Source organism: Aegilops tauschii, chromosome 5, assembly GCF_002575655.3.
Source record: "Aegilops tauschii subsp. strangulata cultivar AL8/78 chromosome 5, Aet v6.0, whole genome shotgun sequence".
Classification (NCBI taxonomy): Eukaryota; Viridiplantae; Streptophyta; class Magnoliopsida; order Poales; family Poaceae; genus Aegilops; species Aegilops tauschii.
The window spans coordinates 550,544,869-550,564,392 of NC_053039.3; the positions used below are offsets into that span (position 1 = coordinate 550,544,869).

Consider the following 19,524-nt stretch of genomic DNA (forward strand, 5'->3'; position numbering starts at 1 on the left):
CGTAAGCGTACGTGTAAGGTCGGTCCGGGCCGCTTCATCCTACAATGCCGCCGAAACAAGAAAAGACTCGTAGCGGCAATAAGAATTGGCAAACTCAACGCCCACAACTGCTTTGTGTTCTACTCGTGCATAGTAACTACGCATAGGCCTGGCTCATGATGCCACTGTTGGGTATCGTAGCATAATTTTAAAATTTTCCTACGCTCACCAAGATGCATCTATGGAGTGTACTAGCAACAAGGGAAGGGAGTGCATCTACATACCCTTGTAGATCGCGAGCGGAAGAGTTCCAATGAACGTGGATGACGGAGTCGTACTCGCCGTGATCCAAATCACCGATGACCGAGTGCCGAACGGACGGCACCTCCGCGTTCAACACACGTACGGTGCAGCGACGTCTCCTCCTTCTTGATCCAGCAAGGGGGAAGGAGAGGTTGATGGAGATCCAGCAGCACGACGGCGTGGTGGTGGATGTAGCGGGTCTCCGGCAGGGCTTCACCGAGCTTCCGCGAGAGAGAGAGAGGTGTTGCAGGGGAGGAGGGAGGCGCCCAAGGCTGTAGTTTGCTGCCCTCCCTCCCCCCTTTATATAGGCCCCCTGGGGGGGCGCCGGCCCTGGAGATGAGATCCAAAGGGGGGGCGGCGGCCAAAGGGGGGAAGGGGTTGCCTTGCCCCCCAAGGCAAGGGGGAACTTCCCCCCTGGGGTTCCCAACCCTAGGCGCAGGGGGGAGGCCCAAGGGGGGCACCCCAGCCCACTAAGGGCTGGTTCCCTTACACTTTCAGCCCACGGGGCCCTCCGGGACAGGTGGCCCCACCCGGTGGACCCTCGGGACCCTTCCGGTGGTCCCGGTACAATACCGATAACCCCCGAAACTTTCCCGGTGGCCGAAACTTGACTTCCTATATATAATTATTCACCTCCGGACCATTACGGAACCTCTCGTGACGTCCGGGATCTCATCCGGGACTCCGGACAACTTTCGGGTTTCCGCATACATATATCTCTACAACCCTAGCGTCACCGAACCTTAAGTGTGTAGACCCTACGGGTTCGGGAGACATGCAGACATGACCGAGACGCCTCTCCGGTCAATAACCAATAGCGGGGTCTGGATACCCATGTTGGCTCCCACATGTTCCACGATGATCTCATCGGATGAACCACGGTGTCGAGGATTCAATCAACCCCGTATACAATTCCCTTTGTCAATCGGTATGTTACTTGCCCGAGATTCGATCGTCGGTATCCCAATACCTTGTTCAATCTCGTTACCGGCAAGTCTCTTTACTCGTACCGCAATGCATGATCCCGTGACTAACGCCTTAGTCACATAGAGCTCATTATGATGATGCATTACCGAGTGGGCCCAGAGATACCTCTCCGTCACACGGAGTGAAAAATCCCAGTCTCGATCCGTGCCAACCCAACAGACACTTTCGGAGATACCCGTAGTGCACCTTTATAGTCACCTAGTTACGTTGTGACGTTTGGCACACCCAAAGCACTCCTACGGTATCCGGGAGTTGCACGATCTCATGGTCTAAGGAAAAGATACTTGACATTGGAAAAGCTCTAGCAAACGAAACTACACGATCTTTTATGCTATGCTTAGGATTGGGTCTTGTCCATCACATCATTCTCCTAATGATGTGATCCCGTTATCAATGACATCCAATGTCCATAGTCAGGAAACCATGACTATCTGTTGATCAACGAGCTAGTCAACTAGAGGCTTACTAGGGACACGTTGTGGTCTATGTATTCACACATGTATTACGATTTCCGGACAATACAATTATAGCATGAATAATAGACAATTATCATGAACAAAGAAATATAATAATAACCATTTATTATTGCCTCTAGGGCATATTTCCAACACGAACATCTCCGCCGGTTGCAGATGTGCAGGCTACGACAGCAGGCATCCGTACATCTAGGAGTGACGAGTCGGTATCTGCCAGGACTGCTGAAATATTGCCCACTCTGCTAGCAATGAAGGATGCTGCTGTGAGCCATGCGACCCGATCAGCAAGTGTTGAAGTGGACGCTCACGAGATCAACCTAAGCAAGGAAGATTCCCGCTCATCTGACACGGATTCCAAGCGCGTGGGTGGTGGCACTTCTTCGTCCACGAAAGAGGGGGCTGAGGCGACAGTTCATAATGATATGCCATCCATAGGTGAGACTCTTGGCACAACAGCTCCAGCTTCTGGTGCTCCACAGGTTGCCAAGGTGACCGTTGCACGAGCTGGTCTTCCACCTAGGCGTCGTAGCCCCCGCAAGCAATCTGCAGACACACCCAACACGCCTGCTGTAGCTAGGAGCAGCAGAGATGACTCTGGTTATGTGCCTGCGTCCACACTATTCCCACCACCTACCAGAAGCAATGTTATGGAGAGAACGGAAGACCAGAGTACAACCGACCCAGGTGGCAAGCCGGGCACGACTGACGGAGGTGAACGTGCGGAGCAGACTGCGTCTTTACCCGCAGTGGATAACCCCAGCTTAAATCTGCGCACTTGTAAGCTCCCAGTCAACATCGGTGTCCCCTACAGCCCAAACAAGAAGATTGTCAAGAAAGCTGCGACTGATACCGCTGATAGCACGCCCCGTCCTACGACTAAGCCTGATGACTCTGCAGCAGCCGATGCAGAAATGTTTGTTGAACTTTCACCCTTGGATTCTGCCTAGCAAGCTGTTCGCGGTCCGGCTAGTAGGCAGGAGAGGCACCCAATGGCCTTCACCCCACCGAGCTATAGCCTTGGCATTGATCGCAGTCAAGATGAACCAGTGTTGCAAGATCCTTCACCAGTTGCCTTTGCTTTCCCGGCAGGCATGGCCCCAATGATGGCGCAGCCAATGGTCGAGGGCAAGAAGGCTGTGAAGTTCGCAGAGCCGGTTGTGCAAGGTACATTTCTTTATGCGTTTATCATATTCGTGTATACATCTTTTTAGTCTGACTTTTGTTCCAAGCATTTTTTTGGGTTCTCACTTGTGATGGCAAATGTTACCTGATGGACATGGCAACTGGATTTGCTTGCACGCTGTCACCTACATTTTTCTGTTGCCATACTCCATTTTTCCATTCTGCAAGCACATGGCAACTGCAGTTGATAGATCATGGCAACTATAGTTGTTGTCACATGGCAACTACAATGCATTGCACATGGCAACTCCCTACTTTCTATGCCTACATCTCATATTTCTGCAACCTTCATTTCAAACTAGATTTGCTTTGTTTTCCAAGGATTCCTAACCCACTTTTTTGATCCGTGCAGCCACCCCTGAGGAGATTACGCCGTCACTTGATGAAGCTTACCGCAGGATTGAGGAGGCAGCATTGCAGAGGAGGTCCTCACGAGGTCAGGGCCAATCAAGTTCCAACGTGCCTGCTGAGTCCGTATCTGAGGATATCATTAGAAGTGCCACCCCTGGTTTTGTGAGGCAGCGTAGGGTAGTTCACGCGCCACCCGCGGATGATTATGAGCCGGAAGTCAAGGCCACAAAGGATCAGAACCAGCTGTACGATATTGTCAAGCGCTTTGGAAATGCGAGGTCCAACAGCAATCACATGAAGGAGTTGAAAGCGTAATGACCACGCCCACATAAACCTCTCATTTCCTTTGCTCTTTTTACTATTCATCCTTTTGATATTTCTAGATATGCTCTGTTTACGTTCTATTTCTTTTTTTCACTTAGTAGACATGATTCTTTCATGTTATATCATTTTCATACAGCTCATGTTTGGACAGAACCAAGATCATACAATGTGATGCGACGTACGTTGACCTGGGTGATCTTGCCGAGTCTGTGAGGCCACTCGGTAAAATGTCGAAGAATGTAGTTGCACGTGGGATTGACTTCATCAACAGACATATGGATATGTCTCCCGACAAAACAATCATGCAGTACATTGTGACGTGCAAAATATGGGATGGTGACTTCCACCACAAAATCCCGAGGAAGCATTTTGCTGCGCATGGTGATTTCAAGCTCACAATGAAGAAATGTGTGAGTACTCCTTCCTTTTTTGCACATTTTTTTCCTCCCATGTTATTTTTTTGCCAGTAGTTATGCTTCAGATGTGGGCTACACCCTCTTTTGTGACAGCTGTTTCATGTGGCAACAGCTGCCATGTAAAATGACTTCTGATTTGCTTTCCTAATACAACCTATGTGGCAACTTCAAACTAAAATACATGGCAACTTTGTTCATACATGGATGGCAACTTCTTTTAATTACCCACTACAACTAACCATTATACGTTGGTCCACTTTTCTTGGACCCTTGATGCTTTCGTAGTCACTCATGTGCCTGTTAGTGTAACCGGTGATATCTTTACATGTCATTTTCCCAACTACATCATTTCTGTTCTTAATGTGAGCTCTGCTTCTTTTCTTTCCTTCATTTTTGTTTGCAGGTCTTGTTCCCCATGTTCCAGGAGCTTGCACCACACGACCCACACGACAAGTGTGGTCACCACTACGCGATCTGCCTTGACCTGAAGAACCAACATTTTGAGGTGCTTGATTCAATGCGTTCAGAAGCTGATGCTGACCTTACTACGCATGCTGAATACTTCATCAACAACCTCAAAGAGACATGGAACCGTCACTATGAAAACTCAAAGGTCCAGATCAGACATTTTCCTATTGAGTACGTGGCGACTACGAAGCAAGGAAACCGGTATTTTCCCATCTTTTCTTCATGTGTCCTCCAAACCAAAGCTCACCCTCTGTTTTTGTCACCTCTGAATTCAAGTTTATGATTTTTTCTATATGTTCTTGTGAGTTAACCTGACTCTTTTCTTGTTTAGGCACGACTGCGGCTTCCACACGTTGGAATACCTTGCAAAGTGGGAAGGTCGACGGGTTCCTGTCGTCATAGCTGCAATGGTCGTCGAGCTCCGCAAAATTTACACATGGAACTGGTTGATGAATGAAGATTTCAACACGCGGTCCAACGCACGTGAGTTCATAGAGGAAGCTGTGAAGAAAACCGCCAAGAAATACAAGTGATCACGTGGTGCTCCTGACCGAATGCCTACCTTACATTCTGTTGCCGAGGAATGTAAGGTATTACCTTGTTTTTTCAAAATAATGTCCTTGTAATATGCTATGACTGCATCTCCCCGTAGCCTAGTATACAGTGGTGGCGTGTGAGTGACATTTGAATAGTTTGTAATATATGTGTGGATGTGAACCTACTTAGGTTTGACAGCAGATACGTTTATGTGTTTTCAGTATTATTATGTGCTTGTGGGTTGGTAGTACCAGCATGGTGTTTTGAATGCGTCCTTGATGTCTGAAAACATGGCAAATGTAGTTGATCAGTCATGGTTAGTGAAAGTTATCGTTCTTTCTTGTTTGGCTTTTTGGGGTTTTTTGCACTGCTAACTGTACCGGCTAGCATGGTAGTTTGATCACGGAGCAGTAACCTGTGCGGTTGCTGCACGAGACCGTTTCAGCTTGTTTCCCATAGTTTGCACCAGAATATAATATGTGTGACTAAAATGCGCTGACTGAACATGGAAATCTATGCGGTGAAGATTCAGTACAACTAACATGGCATGTTCAGTACAACTAACATGGCAGATTCAGTAAAAAATAAGATGGCAAATTCAGTAAAAATAACATGGCAAATTCGGTAGAAATGGCATGGCAGATTCAGTAGAAATGGTATGGCAGATTCAGTAGAAATTGCATGGCATATTCAGTTCAAGTAACATGGCAAATTCAGTGCCATACACGTGGCAACTGCAGCTATTCCTTCATGGCATTTTTACTTCAGATTCTGATGCACCTGAAGAGTCATTCTCCAGTTTTTACAAAATTTAGAACATCTAGATTACAAAAAAATGTCACCATGGACCAAGTCAAAGTGCTCCAATGTTGTTTACGGATTGCCCGTCCCTTTCTTTGGTTTCTTGTGTTTTGCTTGAATCTCCAATCCCGATTTGAATCTTATCTCTTTTGGACGCCCTTTTGTGATGGAACGGGGCGGGTTCCTAACCTGTGTTTGTGTGCTTGCTGTTCCGGATCCTACCTCCGAGTTTTCAGATGATGGCCCTGTGGACGAAGGCACACTTGATGTGCGGGGGAACCTGTGTAAGGCTTCCTCAGCTTTCCTCTTCTTGATCTCATCAAGCTCTCTTTTGAGGGCCTTCCTGTGTTTTTCTGCGACCCTTGTTGTCTCGTCACTCTTGCACGCTTCATCAATTAGTTCAGCATAGTTCTTTGTTAACACAACGTGCCTCACCGCGTCCATGGTTGACTCTGGTCTCTCGTCATGCACGGCCAAAACTGCGTTTGATGTTTGCGGCGCCAATGCGTCGTCAGCGTCCCAAGTCCATCGCCGCCTTATGAAATGGCGGGGCATTTGTGTCACCGCGTTCAAGTCCATTACTTTTAGAATGTGACATCACACAATCCCGTCCCGTTCGAATTTGCAGCATTGGCAGTAGTATTCGCCTTCGCTTATCGATGCCTTCACAAACTAGTTCCTTCCCTTGTCTGGGTCTTCAGGTTCTGAATCCGACATGCCCATGATAGAACACACCTTGAACGTATGTTCGTCCACCTGGAAAGCCGTGTACATGCTGGCACGCTTTATTTCTTCCTCGAATCTGCAAGTTTTGTGTGGTTTTTGTTAAACTCTTGTGTGAAGTTTTTTGTAGCACCTTTTGTTTGTTGTGGCCAATGGAATTACAATTCGTTCAAACATGGCAACTATAGTTCATTAAACATGGCAACTGCAGTTGAGTAAACATGGCAACTGCAGTTCATTAAACATGGCAACTGCATTTCATTTAAACATGCCAACTACATAACAACTTCAATTTGGCATTTGCATTCCATACCATCATGGCCATTGGAATTTACATTTCATTAAATATGGCAACTGCAGTTCATTAAACATGGTAACTGCAGTTCATCAAACATGGCAACTGCAGTTACGCAAACATGGTAAGTGCAGTTGAGTGAACATGGCAAACTGCAGTTCATTAAGCATGGCAAACTGTAGTTCATTAAGCACGGCAACTACATATCATGTTTACTCTGTACCTAATGGCTACTTTTCAACACAATCATCATTTTCAAATAAGCATTTCAACTGCATTGCATTCTACATGGCACCTGGTACCTTCATGATTTGTGCAAATAAGATTGTAACGCAACTGACTTACTTGTTAAAAATCGTGTTGGTGTATATCTTGCTCATCTGCCTCTCCATTGGTAAATACGTTAGCAATTTTGGCTGATTGAGCGTGGTGTTTGCTTCTTGATGTAGCTCGGATCCCAGTATTTTTTGTTGCAAAGCGGTGTACTGCTTGGCAAACTGTAGTAATGAGTTGCCAGGGCTCACGTACCGCTTCAAAATAGCATTGAACCCCTCACTGCGCTGTGTAGTCTGCAGAAACGGGAAGAAGCACTGCATGAAGTAGGCCGACACCCAGTACATTCGCTTCTCCCACAAGCTAGCAAGCGTCTCGTGGTCTTGGACTTGATATGTTTCAATCATAGCCATCCAGCTCCTTTCAAACTCCTCCACCGTCAAGCTGTGGTCCACGCACAGCTCGAATGCCTTGTGCAGGTCTGGACGGTCAGCAAAGAACGGTCCTAGTGTCTCCTCAGCCTTCTTTATAATGTGCCACCTGCAGTGCATGTGCACTGCCAACGGAAAGACCTCCTCTATGCCTGCACGCATGCTAAAATCCTGGTCTGTTATTATGTTCATCGGAGCAAGTACACCCATGCACTCCAAGAAGGTCTTGAACAGCCAAACGTACCCATCTGTGTCTTCGTTCCGAACGAGCCCGCATCCGAACTGCAATGACTGATTGTGGTTATTTATTCCTATGAATGGAGCGCATGGCATCTTGTACATATTAGTGAGATATGTCGCGTCGAAAGAAATGCAGTCTCGGAAATGTTTGTAGGCTCTTCTTGCAGCACCATCCACCCAATACATGTTCCTGACACGGTCCTCATCGTCCAATCTTATCCTGTAGAAGAAATCTTGATCTTCTTTCGCTTTCTCATCGAAGTAGGCTATCATGGCTTCTATGTCAGCCAACTTGCTTTCTCTACGGTACTTTGCCTTTAGGTTTGTGACGTCTACTGGTAGGTAGGGCATGCTACTCAGAGACCCATTTTTGCTGTGGATGAGGGAGAGTATCTGCACCATTCTTGATGGACCGACGTTACAATCATGTAGCAGCTTTATGAATTTCTTCTCGAGGGGGGTGAATCCTCTGTGGGCGGTCAGAAATTTTACCAGGTCAAACTTCTTTATTAGCTCGTGGTTGTAGTCGTCAAAATATTCAGTGACCACCCACTATGCTCCATCTACGTTCAGCTTACACCGGACAGGGCATTCCGTCTTGACAATGGTACCTCTCTTTTGTTCCGGAATGACAGGCGCATCACCTTTTCCCTTCTTGTTTCTTCGTGCCTTGTAGCACCTCATCTCACCTCTGCTGTACTCGTTAGTTTTTTTAATTTTCCTATGGTATTCGGTGTTGACCGCAAACCCATGGAACTTTGCATATGTCTGGTAGAATTCCTTTGCATCTGCAAATGAATCAAATCTCTGCCCAAGATACGGTGGCTGGGGTACCATGATTTCTGATTGCCCACCATCTTCATCCCCTTGTGGTTCGTCATCGGTTTCATCATTCACTTCAGTATCGGCGGCTGTTTCACCTGCTTGAGTGTTGCTTGTGCTGGTGTGCACATCTGTGCTTGTCGATATTGCTCGCACGATTGCCATTTCCGACACTGAATCGGCATTGTTTGTGGCATGAGTGTTGGCTGGCTGGTGGAACGCGTCTTCCGTGCGCTCAGAGCTCCCCGCAGTAGATGTCCCCGCGCCGCTGTTAATTGTAGTTGAAGGTCCTGCATTAAAAAATCAGGTACGAGCATAAGATTTTGCTTGAATGTCATGTGTACCGTAACGGAGTACAGCAACTGCATGTGATTTTGCATGACATCATTTCACACAGCAAGCCGTGAATCTGCATATGGCCATGCATGGCAACTGTAATTCTCCAGTAATGGCAGCTACAGTCCAACCACACGGCAACTACCGTTGCCAACACATGGCAACCAACGTCTTTTAGCTTGAGAACTTGTAGCATATAGCAATGGCAGAAATAGTCCAACACACATGGCAACTACTGTTGCCCACACATGGCAACCAGCTTCTTTCAGTATCAGAACTTGCAGCACATAGCAATGGCAGATACAATCCAGCATACATGGCAACTACTGTTGCCAACGCATGGCAACCAGTATACTCTAGCATCAAAACTTTGTATTCTAGGCTTGAGCTCAATACGCAAATGTGAACAATCATGAATGTTGCACACACTCTTATAGCAATTGGCAAATCCCGAAGACAATATACGTCTCTTTTGCACATGACCACTTGGTAGCATTTTTTTTGTTTTTTCCACCACCACCGTTACAAATCTACTTTTCTTCACATGCTATTCCCCACAAAAGCAAATGCAGTACTGTTTTCTGTTTTCACTTTTTTTACCTTGTTGTGCCGCATGTGCCGATCTTGTGTGGCTGTCATTCCAATTTGATGTGCTCTATCTGCAATAGCGCTTTCCTGCAATTGTGAAGTTTGCCATGAGATGTTTGCCGATGTGGTTCCACCGTAACAACCTGCGATCATGGTAGCAGTTGGTCATTGCATGGCAACTGTAGTTTGTTCAACATGCCACATGTAGTGGTCCAACCATGCCACACAGATTTGTTCACACTTGTCATCCACGGTTGTTTAGACATTGCAGTCACATTTGATTATACATGGCAACTGCAGTTGTCCAGGCATGGCAACTGTAGTTTGTCCAGCCATGGCAACCGAAGCTGTCCAGGCATGGCAACTGCAGCTGTCATATATGTTCCTTTCTGCTAACTCACTTTCCACAACTTCACTTTCATGCGCTCACCTGTGTACGACGTTGATGGCAGGTACATGGTTGCTGCCTGATGCCACGTGCTGCATGAAGGTCCTACATTTTTTCCGATATAACTCATGAGTCTTTTGCCATCCTTGCAAGTTTAATTTCATGTCCACAACAATAAGTTCCTTTTTCGTATGCGTTACCTTGATTTGCCACATTAGCTAGCTGAAGTTGGTTGCCCGTACATTTGTCAGCGCTAGCGCCCTGTGACGAAACTTGCCATGCTGCCCCCCTGATTGTGGTTTGGTCATAAGAACCTGCTAAAAATAGATTGTAGGACATAAGTAGAATGACATCTTCATCGTCACGAACCTGGAAATTGTTTCTTCTTTGTTTATCATGCATTGTACCGATGCCCGCGTAGTGCTATAGTAGTGGCAGCAATGGCCCTGAAGAAATGAGTTGATTGTACTCTGTTGCATCCCAAGGTGGCGTTTCCGGCCTTTGAGAAAGCCAAGGATCAGTGCCATCTTCGTGATTCATTCTTCTGCTTTTTCTTTTCTGCCACTGTGCTTTTAGTCACTGCATGAACAAGAACGCATCAACAATCCGCAGAAAGCGTTCTTGCTGTTTGCACGTAGAAGATAACACGGCAATCTCATAACATTTCTTGCGTAGGCAACCAACACCTCATGGCAAGTAGGACATGCACATCCATTTTTCTTTTCTAAATTCTGGATGCCATCTATCATTTTAAAGCGATGGCAACCGAAAATAAAATAGGATGGCAAGCAATAATATAACATGGTGGCAACTACAGACAACGATAGATGGCAACTGACGTTAGATACAAGTGGCAATTATTTTTCCTCCCTCCCCATGCCAAATTTCTCCTTTCTCTCCCTATTTTATAGTGATTACTACGCTACCAACTACTCTCATCAAGCCAACCCAGAAGCTTGGCACAAGTCTAGCATAGTATATGGCAGATCTGGCGTATGTTGGTGGGCAAATGCAAAGACACACAAATTCGTGGGGTGTTTGCCCTGATAGCGTGGATCCAGTCGCCATCTTCGTGGGCAAATTTTGCAAATTCAGATTTCTGGACAAAAGAAGGTCGAGAAACAGAAGGAGATCGGGGATCCACCTGTTTTAGCTCGTCGTCTTGGGTGGACGGGGTTGGGGTGGGAGGGGGGTAGGGGGTGGGGTGGGTGGTTAGCTATGGGAAAGGCGCTAGGGATCTGCTCTGGTTCCATGGCAACCAGAGAAGGAAGGCGACGGAGGTAGGGGATCGAGAGGTGCGAGACAATGGCGGCAGGGCGGACTGGGGATCGGAAGGAGCCCATGACGGCTGGCGTGCTGGGTGGTGCGGGCAGCGCGGTCGTTTGGCCCGGACGTGTGGGCGGTTTTGCCACACACCGGACGTGCGGGCTGTGGCTGCGCGCGCCTGGACGCGGTCGTGCGGGCAGGTTCTTCTCCATGCCACACAAGGCGTGCGGCACAACCATCCGATACACCACACGTGTGGCAGTTATCGGTGTCCTAAAATTATTGAGGTGTTTACATACTAGTTTGTAACCGTTAACGGTTGGTAGTTCTTCTTCAGTCTATGAAGCCACAGATATTCCATGCATCAGGCTAGAATGATAATGTCCACCTCGAATGGCCATTGAATTGTCTGTTTTAAGATACTCACTTCATCGCAGATGGAGATACCCCTCTACTTATTGGGCGCCAACTCCCTCCCGGTTGTCATAAGCAAGTGTGCATTAGGGTTTTGGGCTTGAACTCTTTCTGGAGAGACAATGAGGTGCAACAAGAAAGATTTTTGAAAGTTGACTTATAGCCAGGTGGAAAAAGATAATCAATTTGAATACTTTTTAGGTGCTCACTTGTTACTCACACTTTCCGCAAAAAACAAAAGAACCACAACTTGTTGTTCACACGCGGGCAGCAGACATCACAATAATCGTGTCTTTCACATATTGAATCACAAGGAAGTCAAGGCATGAACCGAAAGCTAGAGGGACCAGATTCTGGTTTTGAGTCATAGCTTTATTTATTTACGAAGATTGCAGAAGCTAGAACAAGTTTTTTTAGGGGTGGCACAACAAGTATTGAGTAGACACCCTGCAAAAAATAAGTATTGAGTAGACAAGAAAGAACAGTCCATTTTATTCCTCTCCTTGGGCGGGAGCTGGACTCTCATGAAACATCTTAGTTAGCTACTGTCAGTTTAACATGATTTGTGCCAAAATAGTATGAAAAAATAAGTCACAAAGTTTATGTACTCCTTCTGATCCATATTACTTGTTGCTTTAACAGATGTATCGGAGGGAGTATCAATTTGTGCATTTCGCACGAATGAGCACACATTCATGATTTCAGATGCATTGAAGTGCTACATTTTTTATGTTCGAGAATTAGCCAACGTACAGTACTACATTTGCACTGGTACCTGTGAGCAGATACGAAATTTAAACCAACTATAATGAGACTCCATTTTATTCCCAACATTTAACGACTACAGTCAAATTGAAGAGGATCCGTACCAAAAGAAGGAAACAAAACATGAAACTAAACTATGAAAAACTAAACTGAGGATCAAAAGGAATCCCACGTTATTGAGCCTTTATCCATTGTTACTGAGCCGAGTTGCTCGTGGCATGCCGGCGATCTAGGGCCGGCGCACCGGGGGAGGGAGGGGAGGGAGAGGGCCGGGCGGAGTCTTGGCCGCGATCTTGGTGAGGAAGTTGACGGCGATCCTGATCATCTTCTGGAACTCGACGAGGCTGGCCTCGAGGATGAGCCTGACGTCGCCGGTGAGGTTCTTGCAGCTGATGGTGCAGGCCGACACGTCACCGATGGCCCGGTCGGCGAGCACCTTGGCGACCAGGTGGGCGTGGACCTTCAAGGCGGCCGTGGCGCCGTGGATCTTCTTCATGGCGGATTTCATGGTGACGCTGCAGTTGCTGAGGCAGACCTTGAAGTCCGGCACGGAGGTGTTGAACCCGGGGAGCTTGCCCTCGAAGATGGTGGTCGCCACCGCGCCGGCCTCCGTGGCCGCCTCCATGGCGACGGCGACGAGCGCCGAGAAGTCCACCGTCCCCGGCGCGCCGGCGATGAGCGCGCCCCGCGGCGAGACCGACGCCAGCGCGGTCTGGATGTCGAGGAGGCGCGGGCCCAGCTCCTTGACGCAGTGCGCCGCGAAGGGCCCCTCATTGCACGTGGTCACGAGCGGGCTGGCGCCCGGCGGGGCGCGCCCCGGCGGCGGCCCCGCCGCCGCCGCCGCCGCCGGGAGGAGGAGGACGGCGAGGGCGAGCGCCAGCACGGTCGGCGCGGCCATTTCCTTCAGCTTGGAAAATTGGATCGAGAGCCTCTGTGGTTTCTGTCGGCCTGAGCTCTTGATTTGTGGTGTGCTGGAGCGATGGAACGCCCGGATATTTATGTGTCCGTGGGGTTGCTCGCGCTGCCAGGGAGTGGTTCTTGGTGCTCGTCGTCGGTGCGGCTGGGAGGTTTTTCCGACGGTGCATGCGCGCGGCCATGACCAGCGGGGGATCAGTGGTCGAGCAGCGGGAGTGCCGGATCTCGACTACTGGAGTAAGCGCGACTGTCTCGGGAGTCCTGTTGTGCTCGATCTTGTTGCCAATTGGTGCATGCGCATGCACGCGTTCTTGCGACTTGTTTCTATGGTGACCGCGTCAGGGCACCAAAGGAGGGCATGGACGTGCATGGCACCATGCAATGCAATTGATCGAACTCGATCGTGACGATTTTAGGGCTCATTCGGTGTATATATAGATTCTTTTTGAAGGATTCCAATGTGATTTTGAACCATGGTTTTTCCCGCTATCTACTATGACAGTCGTTTCACATGAATTCCTGGCATTAGGTGTACGCTATTTCTTATGATTGTGTTCATATAGGCGTAATTCCTAAGAATTCCTGGCATTAGGTGAGACCCCATGGAAATTTCTAAAGGATTGGATTGGACAGGGCATCTAAATCATTTACTTTTCATTTTCCCTTGATTTGGAGACCCCGCAAACCAAATGAGCCCTTAGTAAGGAATTCTGGCTACGGTCCTCAATGTACTCCACCTGCTATGCAAACAAGTAAATTGCGGGTCACATTCTTCATCTGAGTTGTCGAAAATTTTCTTAAGTCGGTGGTGCTAGCCGTCAATTCTCACATCGAACCCCGTCCCCACCCCTACATGAATCATAATGTCGATATAAGAAAATCTCAACTGACTTAAGTTCAGTAAAACCACATTCATATTAAATTTTGTTTGTTACTGAGGACAAAACAAGGATTAAGCATTCCAGAGATAGGCATGGTGTCTCTTTGTCAACTGGCATTCAAGTCCGGCTCAAAACATTGTTCCTTTATGATGTAGATACATGTCATGTCAATATGAACTATTACCGTATGATAGTTTCCGCACTTTGGTTAAGAACTGTGCTCTCTTTGACATCAGTTACAGTGGTCCTGCTTATACTTGGCACAATAGACAACATACTCTTAATCCTATTTGTCAATGTTTGGACCGTTGCCTTATTAATTCTGGTTGGTGCGTTGTCTACCCTAACACGAAGGTGCTCAATTTGCCCATTATTTTGAGTGATCGTGCTCCTATTCTAATCTCTACTGATGGGCAATTTCCTCGGCCGAAACAACCGTTTAAGTTTGGGAATTGGTGGCTAATGGAGAGTGATTTTCAGGATCATGCCAAAGCAGCTTGGAATATCAACAAAAATGCACCGTTTTTCTATTAGGACTAATGCTGTTGCAGGAATCTCTCAAAAGATGGCGCAAGAAAAAAAAGCCAATTCAACAACAACTCCATGACATTGAAGAGAAAATCAATCAAAATCAAATCAAGCCCATAATGAGCAAGATCGTGCTTTGGAGGGAGTGTTATCAACCAGGTACGAGGAAAATCTCACCAAGCTTAATCAATACTAAGCAGAGAGCTAAGAAAAACTGGGCTAAAGGTGGAGATAGAAATACTGAATTATTTCACCGAACGGTGCTTAAGAGGAGGAAAATAAATACTATTCTATCAATCAAAGATGAGAATGAAGTAACTCATTTCCATCCCCAGCAGATTTCTAACACTTCCGTCAATTATTTCAGATATATATATATTTTTTCTCCTCCTAATACTGATGTTGGCAAGCATTTCTTGGGAACTCATTCTCTTCCCCAAACACAAGATTTCACTTATCCCATTCCAGATAAGCAGGAGATCTTGCACGTCCTTAGAAACATGAAACACAATGCTTCTCCAGGTCCAGACGAGTTTAATGTGGAGTTCTACCTTGCTATGTGGGGCTGGATTGGAGACGATGTAACTGTGCTAATGAGAAACTTCTATCTCTCAAGTACTCTTCCACCACGCATAAGTGACACTAATATTGCTCTCATTCCTAAGAAGCTTGTTCCTCTAGTACCTACAGATTATAGGCCGACTAGCCTTTGCAATGTGATTTACAAGACTATTGCCAAAACCCTTGCTAATAGGCTGAAACCTCATCTCCCGGATTATATTGACCCAACTCAGCGAGTTTTCATACACTAGTGCAGAATAGCCTAGTTATGGCGTGCCAAAATTGCCTTTGCTGGCGTACGGCTTCAACGCCACCAATATGGCGCCAGTGAAATTTTTTAGTGCTGGCGTTGGAACACATGTCAGCACTATTGTGAGTACTGCCAGCGTGCCACGTGGCTAACGCCAGGAATATATTGGTGTTAGCTATGGAGTTGAGTGTGTGCCAACACCAGCAATTAGAATTTTGGGCTAATAAAAAATATGCCCAACAATTTAAACCTAGTATATATGCAGCCATTTAAACTTACTTACATTAAACTACACAAAAGGTTAGTACTTCTAGTTATAACTTCAAATCCACAAACAGTAGTATATACTAGCTAGCAAGCTAGAAGAAAAAGTGACCAACTTCGACGATATCTCCAAACTACCTACATGTGCATTACATCTCTCTCTCTCTCTCAAGAATGTTCTTCATCTCACGCAACTTGTTCCTGTTGCTCTCCCCCTCCTTTCTTTAATGGACTTTCAGTGTCTTGAGTTTCACCCTCTCGTCCAGCAGGAGCCGTATCTCCTTCTTCAGAGAATCGATCTCGGCGACCAGTTTGTCCTTCTGGTCGTTGAGCTTCAGTTTCTTATCGTAGTAATGTGAGTTCTCGTCGATGATCTGATCCCTCTCATTCCACGGGGAGTTATTCAACTCCCTGAGGACCTTCAATGTACTCTCCTTTGACGCGACAAGCTCGCGGTTGAGCATGTCCATGTCACATAGCTGCCACTGCTTGACGGGTGTTGGAGATGGATTTCGTGCATACACCTGGCAAGTCAAATATTTAAAATCATCAATAATGAATGGTTAGATATATGTATATATGCATGTGTTTTGCAATGCTCGTGGATGTTTTTGTAATCTTACCTTATTGGTTCTCGCTTCGCCTTTGTCGACTTTGTCATACGCCGCGAAGTTGTACGAGGATTAGTAGTGGCTATTCCAACTAATCATGGATGCAACTACAAAATAATAACAAGTCAGGGTCTGATTATCTAACACATGCCAGTTTGTACACAAGCAAATTTGTTTAAAGATGATGACATGTGCATAACTAGCTTTGGACAACAAGAACAATATAACACTATCGATATCTTCACACAATCATATGGATGAAGTGTAGTATATATATGTCGGTTTGTATCTACAACATGTGGGCCTTATAGTGATAATAAAAAAAAAATCTTGCCTTAGTTGTGACAAGAACCAAACAATCAACTATTTTGCCACACCTAACTTTGAGCATTACTTTCGAGTGGAAATTTTCGTTGGACACTATATTTGCCACATATTGCCACACTAGACACTCAACTATTTGAATTAAACCGAAGATTCAATAAGAAGGTAATGGATCTTCTAAACATTAGTGTCACCTAGATTCCTAGAAACAAATTCAGATGATTCAAAGCTAGTGATATATGTGACATGGTGAAACAGTGCTACCCAGCAGATTTTCCCCAACATATTTACGGATTACAACAGCAACTCAAACACTTTGTTTCAGAATTCAATGCTTCCAAAGAGGGTTGCCAAAAATATATCTACCTTAATTCAGATGCTTCCAAATATATCTACCTTAATTCTAGACAACTACATCAAATTGCCACTGCCTTAATTCAGATGCTTCCAAATATATCTACCTTAATTCTAGACAAGTACAACAAATTGCCACTGCCTTAATTCAGATGCTTCCAAATATATCTACCTTAATTCTAGACAACTACACCAAATTGCCACTGCCTTAATTCAGATGCTTCTTAATATATCTACCTTAATTCTAGAAAACTACACCAAATTGCCACTACTTAGTGATGAACCCTAGCGATGGGAATAAAAAATTATAGTGGCAGTCGCCTAGTGATGAACCCTACAGAAAAAGAGGGAGGGATGATATGCTCGCCCGGGTCGCCGTTAATGTCTACTACGCAACTTTATCCTGCTAGACGTTGTTGGGCTTCCAAGTGCAGAGTTTTGTAGGACAGTAGCAAATCTCCCTCAAGTGGATGACCTAAGGTTTATCAATCCATAGGAGGCGTAGGATGAAGATGCTCTCTCTCAAACAACCCTGCAACCAAATAACAAAGAGTCTCTTGTGTCCCCAACACACCCAATACAATGGTAAATTGTATAGGTGCACTAGTTCGGCGAAGAGATGGTGATCCAAGTGTAATATTGATGGTAGATATAGGTTTTTGTAATCTGAAAATATAAAAACAGCAAGGTAGCAAGTAGTAAAAGTGAGCAAAACGGTAATGCAATGCTTGGGAAACAAGGCCTAGGGTTCATACTTTCACTAGTGCAAGTTCTCTCAACAATGATAACATAATTAGATCATATGACAATCCCTCAATATGCAACAAAGAATCACTCCAAAGTTTATATCAGAGAACGTAGGACAAAAACGTGCATCAACCCCTATGCATAGATTACCCCAATGTCACCATGGGAATCCGCAAGTTGAGTGCCAAAACATACATCAAGTAAATCAATAGAACATCCCATTGTCACCACAGATATTCCATCGCAAGACATACATCAAGTGTTCTCAAATTCAATACTCAATCCAACATAACGAAACCTCAAAGACAAACTCAATTCATCACAAGAAGGTAGAGGTGGAAAAACACCATATGATTCATCTATAGTAGCAAAGCTCGGGTACATCAAGATCGTGCCAAATCAAGAACACGAGAGAGATCAAACACATAGCTACTGGTACATACCCTCATCCCCGAGGGTGAACTACTCCCTCCTTGTCATGTAGAGCGTCGGGATGATGGAGATGGCCACCGGTGATGGTTTCCCCCTCCGGCAGGGTGCCGGAACGGGCTCCCGATTGGTTTTTCGTGGCTACAGAGGCTTGCGGCGGCGGAACTCCCGATCTAGGTTTATTTCTGGGGGTTTCTATATTTATAGGAATTTTTGGCATCGAGAACAAGTCAGGGGGGGGTCCACGAGGAGCCCACGAGACCGGAGGGCGCCCTCAGGGGGGTAGGGAGCGCCCTCCACCCTTGTGGAGGCCTCGTGGCTCTTCTGGCCCAACTCTTTTGCTTCGGGGGCTTCCTCTGGTCCATAAAAAATAACCGTAAATTTTCAGCTCATTTGGACTCTGTTTGATATTCCTTTTGTGCGAAACTTAAAAACAAGGAAAAAACAGAAACTGGCACCGGGCTCTAGGTTAATAGGTTAGTCCCAAAAATCATATAAAATAGCATATAAATGGATATAAAACATCCAAGATAGATAATATAATAGCATGGAACAATCAAAAATTATAGATATGTTGGAGACGTATCAAGCATCCCCAAGCTTAATTCGTGCTCGTCCTCGAGTAGGTAAATGATAAAAATAGAATTTTTGATGTGGAATGCTACCTAACATATTTATCCATGTAATTTTCTTTATTGTGGCATGAATATTCAGATCCATAAGATTCAAAACAAAAGTTTAATATTGACATAAAAACAATAATACTTCAAGCATACTAACAAGGCAATTATGTTTTCTCAAAATAACATGGCCAAAGAAAGTTATCCCTACAAAATCATATAGTCTTGCTATGCTCTATCTTCATCACACAAAATATTCAAATCATGCACAACCCCGATGACAAGCCAAGCAATTGTTTCATACTTTTGATGTTCTCAAACCTTTTCAACTTTCACGCAATACATGAGCATGAGCCATGGATATAGCACTACAGGTGGAATAGAAGGTGGTTGTGGAGAAGACAAAAAGAAGGAGATAGTCTCACATCAACTAGGCATATCGACGGGCTATGGAGATGTCCGTCAATAGATATCAATGTGAGTGAGTAGGGATTGCCATGCAACGGATGCACTAGAGCTATAAGTGTATGAAAGCTCAAAAGAAAACTAAGTGGGTGTGCATCCAACTTGCTTGCTCACGAAGACCTAGGGCAATTTGAGGAAGCCCATCGTTGGAATGCCAAGTTCTATAATGAAAATTTCCCACTAGTATATCAAAGTGACAAAATAGGAGAC

The 19,524-nt window shown here is 45.7% G+C and overlaps 2 protein-coding genes across 2 annotated transcripts; both read right to left on the reverse strand.

The window, feature by feature from the left end:
* Positions 1-7,183: 7,183 nt before the first annotated feature.
* Positions 7,184-9,990, reverse strand: LOC109757084 (protein FAR1-RELATED SEQUENCE 5-like). The gene is made up of 3 exons (XM_073499476.1): positions 9,963-9,990; positions 8,456-8,898; positions 7,184-8,338 (listed from the first exon to the last, which is right to left on the reverse strand). The coding sequence occupies exons 1-3, from the start codon at positions 9,988-9,990 to the stop codon at positions 7,184-7,186; spliced, it is 1,626 nt and encodes a 541-aa protein (XP_073355577.1).
* A 2,604-nt stretch (positions 9,991-12,594) lies between these two features.
* Positions 12,595-13,263, reverse strand: LOC109757085 (uncharacterized). The gene has a single exon (XM_020315922.2). The coding sequence runs from the start codon at positions 13,261-13,263 to the stop codon at positions 12,595-12,597; it is 669 nt and encodes a 222-aa protein (XP_020171511.1).
* Between the last annotated feature and the right edge of the window lie 6,261 nt (positions 13,264-19,524).

Excerpts from the sequence above, each read along its gene's own strand:
- LOC109757085 (XM_020315922.2), bottom strand. The coding sequence starts at position 13,263 with ATGGCCGCGCCGACCGTGCTGGCGCTCGCCCTCGCCGTCCTCCTCCTC.
- LOC109757084 (XM_073499476.1), bottom strand. The coding sequence starts at position 9,990 with ATGTACCTGCCATCAACGTCGTACACAG. Across the intron at positions 8,899-9,962 it reads GCCATCAACGTCGTACACAG|GACCTTCAACTACAATTAAC; the intron begins GTGAGCGCATGA and ends TTTTTAATGCAG. Across the intron at positions 8,339-8,455 it reads GTGAGATGAGGTGCTACAAG|TGGGTGGTCACTGAATATTT; the intron begins GCACGAAGAAAC and ends GATGGAGCATAG.